The sequence below is a fragment of the Hordeum vulgare genome, chromosome 1H (assembly GCF_904849725.1).
Source record: "Hordeum vulgare subsp. vulgare chromosome 1H, MorexV3_pseudomolecules_assembly, whole genome shotgun sequence".
Classification (NCBI taxonomy): domain Eukaryota; kingdom Viridiplantae; phylum Streptophyta; class Magnoliopsida; order Poales; family Poaceae; genus Hordeum; species Hordeum vulgare.
Window position 1 is genome coordinate 415,633,923 of NC_058518.1, and position 3,919 is coordinate 415,637,841.

The 3,919-nt window shown below is 56.1% G+C and overlaps 1 protein-coding gene across 1 annotated transcript; it reads right to left on the reverse strand.

The window, feature by feature from the left end:
• Positions 1–750: 750 nt before the first annotated feature.
• Positions 751–3,029, reverse strand: LOC123441410 (LRR receptor-like serine/threonine-protein kinase SIK1). The gene has a single exon (XM_045117859.1). The coding sequence runs from the start codon at positions 2,420–2,422 to the stop codon at positions 1,241–1,243; it is 1,182 nt and encodes a 393-aa protein (XP_044973794.1). The 5' UTR covers positions 2,423–3,029; the 3' UTR covers positions 751–1,240.
• Between the last annotated feature and the right edge of the window lie 890 nt (positions 3,030–3,919).

A 3,919-nucleotide genomic window follows, 5' to 3' on the forward strand; every position in this document is an offset into this window, starting at 1 on the left:
ACGATCCTGGGTTGTATTCTCAGTTTCGTGCAGATCCACAAGACTGTTCTCGCGCGAACGTAGGCATGTACAGCGGCGTACATTTGCCGGAGATCGCCGGCGACTTCGATGCTTTTGCCTCTTCCTGTACGTGCTGCTACGGAGCAGCGTACGCGCCAAGGGCTTAAACTTAAAGCACGTACGGTTACTCCGGTGTCATCTTCAACATCACTCCGTCCGTGGTTCGGAGAAAGGTTAATTAAATGTCAATTAGCGTGCATACTTACGCTGCTGTCTGCTCGGAGCATTCAGCAGCCGCAGCATCCCAACATCGAGCTGTAAATCAGCAAATTCCCAGCAAAGCCCGTGTTTTTTACCAGACAAGTTATCGAACCAAAACAGCTTGGCCAGTTGATAAGGACGCAAGGGGAAACAGGGGAATGGAGCAAAGTGAATTCAGTGTCAGAAAACACTTTATTTTCGCCACAATCATTCAGTTGTTGAAGTTCACAGCGGCGCGAACTTCCCGGCGATACACAGAAACAAAATCTGCAAGCCAAGCAATAGGAACTGGTAATAAGTTATTTGTAGTCACCATACTCAGGCTCCCTAAGCCTGGCTTGAGATGTGCAGATGCATGCATCATGGTTGCTCGCGTAGAAGCCAAGTACAATTTGAACGCCCCACAGCAAAAAGGTCGATCGAATGATATCTCACACCACTGAGTCTAAATAACACATGATCACGAAATGCAATCGACACAACACATGCTTAGAGTCCACATTGTTCATCATTTTCATTCAATCTCGTACAGCGTCGTACTACAAATTTCGACAGCGAATGCGTGCCACATTGCCATATTTGGTGATCATAATAAACCGATTAAAACACCACTGATTCTAATACCATCATCATCGTTGGGGCAACATCAAGAGCCAATGTTCACTTCTTACTCACTCACTGTCTATACAACAGAGACACAAGCACATACACTTACACCAGCTAAACAAAAAATTACACCTATATAAACCACGATTATTAAAGCACCAACTTCTTGTGTCTGTGACTATCCCCTCCCTCACAAAAAGAATAATAATCCACAGTAGTAAACTTGACAAATTTAATCAAAGAATCAGAGACCACCGTTTGCAATCTCCTCCATTCTTGTGTCCTCCTCCCCGATCAGAGGCGATCCGGCGGCAATGGTGTTGTCCTGCCTTCTGCTTCTGGTTCTTGGAGCAGCAGCCAGCAGCCATCTTGGTTAGCCCCTCCATTCCGGGCACTGGTCGGCCGGCCGCGTGTTCTGCGTGCCGGCCTTAATCGGGCACGGCGCGTACACCGGCGGCACCATGCAGTTGTACATCAGGCACAGCGAGACGCCGGAGGGGAGTGATGACGACGGCGATATTTCGATGCCGGTGAGGAAGTTGTGCTGCAGGTACAGCAGCTGCAGCCCACCGGTGCCCACCAGCTCTTGCACCAGCCGCGACGGCACATCGCCGGTGAACCTGTTGTTGTTCAGGTACAGCTGCCCAATGCCCGCCAGGAGCGGCGACAGAGGACCCCAGAAACGGTTGTAGCTTAGGTCCACCACCGGGATCGTCACGTCGCTCGTCGGCTGGAGGAGGCCGGAGAAGAAGTTGCGCTGAAGCTGGAGCACGGAGAGCGGCAATGTGAAGACGGACGACGGAACCGGCCCCTGGAGCTGGTTCATGCTGAGGTCGAGGTAGTTGAGCCGAGTCAGGCGGGGCAGCACCGAGTCCACGTTGCCGGTGAGATGGTTCGCCGCGAGCGAGAGGTACTGCAGCGAGCCCGGCAGGCTGGGCACGCCGCCGGAGAGGGCATTATGCTTGAGGTCCATCCGGAGGAGCGGCGAGGAGTCCGGGAACGACGGGATGCCGCCGGTGAGCTGGTTGTGGCAGAGGATGAGGTTGGTGATCGACGGCAGCGACGCAATGGACGGCGGGATGGCGCCGGAGATCTGGTTGAAGCTGACGTCGAGCGTCCGGAGGTTGGACAGCGCGCCAATGCCGTCCGGTATCCGGCCGGAGATGAGGTTCTTGCTGACGGCCAAGAAGCGTAGGTTGGAGCAGGAGGCGAGGGAGTCCGGGAGCTCGCCCTGGACGCGGCCGGGCACGAGCGAGAGTTCGGTGAGCGCGGACATCCGGCCCAGCGCCGGGTCGAGCCTCCCGGTCAGCCCCGGCGACCCCGCCCTCGGGTCGCCGAGCGCGAGCGCCGACACCCTGTTCCCGTTGCAGTACACGCCGGGGAAGCCGCAGGGGTCGGCCGTGAAGTCCCAGCCGTCGAAGTAGGCCGAGCCTGGCATGTCATCCAGCGACCTCCGCACCGCCTGCAGCGCGAGGAAGTCCACAGGGTCAAGAATGCCCTCCGCCACGACCGCCACCGCCAAGAACACCGCCACGACAGCGCCGAGCCGCGCCATTCCCACAAAGCACCTCGGTTCGCGCGCGCGCAAGCTTGCAACGGAATGGAAGGTCTTCTGCAAGAAGGAAGAATTAAAAGCAGCGATCAACCTCGTGGCGGGAGAGCGAGCTGCGGCGTGGGGAATCTTTAAGGTGGCGCGCCGCCCTCCCCTGCTTTAAAGGCCCGCGGTGCGGCGTGGGGGCGTTGGCGGCCTTTGCTGCTGCTCCCGTGAGGGGAGGAATGGAGCACGCACGCAGTCTCTCTCTCTCTCTCTCAGCTCCCTTTCTCGTGGAGATGGAGATGGAGATGGCGGTGCTGCGTGAGCGCCTTTAATGGGGGCGTGGTGGTGGGTGGCGGCTAGCTCGCTCCCACGCCCACTCCACTCCACTCCAGTGCAAGGCGAGTGCAAGGAGGAAGGCTTCGGCGAGAAGGCAGGCAGCCAGGCACGGCGGCAGCAGTAGCTCGCAAGGAAAGAGTAGGAAACTAGCGAGGCGGCGGTGGCGCAATGATGGTGGCTTGGCGAGGACGGATTCGGTCGGAGGTGGAGACGAAGTGGTGGTGGTGCGGTGGGAGTAATCAACTCTGCTTCGCTTGGCGTCCTCTGCTCGCAGCTCTTTCTCCACTACCTCCCCTTTTCCGCTGACCTGTCGCGTTTTTTATGGCTCGGTGGCTCAAACGGCTGTCCGAGCCTCAGGCTCGGGTGGGGCCGCGCGCACGCCCGGAGGCAATGACATGCGGGTCCCGCCCCCGCCCTTGTGGCTGTTGGGCGCCATGAATGCCTCCGGCCTGGGGAGCCGAGATGGTTCTGCGGCAGTAAAAAAAACTAGCTGTTGGCGATACGTGGGAATGAGATTCAGCCGTGGTCCCGCTTCGGCTGGGTCCGTCTTCTTCCGGGCCCACGCGTCAGTGACGGTGGTCGAGCTCGTTGCTGGATCTACCCGTGCTACTGGATTCTTTTTTATTTTTCTGAGCTGGAGAGGTTTAGGAGGGGGAAGAGGACGCGGCCATACGGGGCTGGGTGCGTGTGATTTGTCCGGTGCGGTGCTCGTGTATCTGCCTTGGTCGTGTCGTTGGATCCACCCCGAGTAAGAATGAACATCTTGTTGTTTTTGTACAGCTGTGTGAATGTAACAGAATGAGTGACACGAACGATGGCCAATGTGAATGAAACTTGGTTGGTTCCCTTGATCCAACGAGCTTCAGGGTAGATGCACTGATGCAGGACACACCGCGTCCGACACGGAGGGTTGCTATCGCAAAGATGACAGGATCCCAGATGGTTCCCAAGATGTGCATATCCACACAATTACTATCCACATCACCTAAGGTGCTGTTTGGTTTCAATAAGTCAGGTTTCTTATAAGTCACGCCTCTATGGTTGTCATCTGACTTATAAGTCACCTGACCACACATTTCTATGTAAAAGTGGATGACTTATAAGTTTTAAGTTGAGGTGGAGCAACTTATGACTTATAAGTTGGGTTTATTTGACAAAATAAGTCATTTTTTACACTTT

Bases quoted from the DNA above. Each gene is read 5' to 3' on its own strand.
- LOC123441410 (XM_045117859.1), bottom strand. From the start codon at position 2,422: ATGGCGCGGCTCGGCGCTGTCGTGGCGGTGTTCTTGGCGGTGGCGGTC.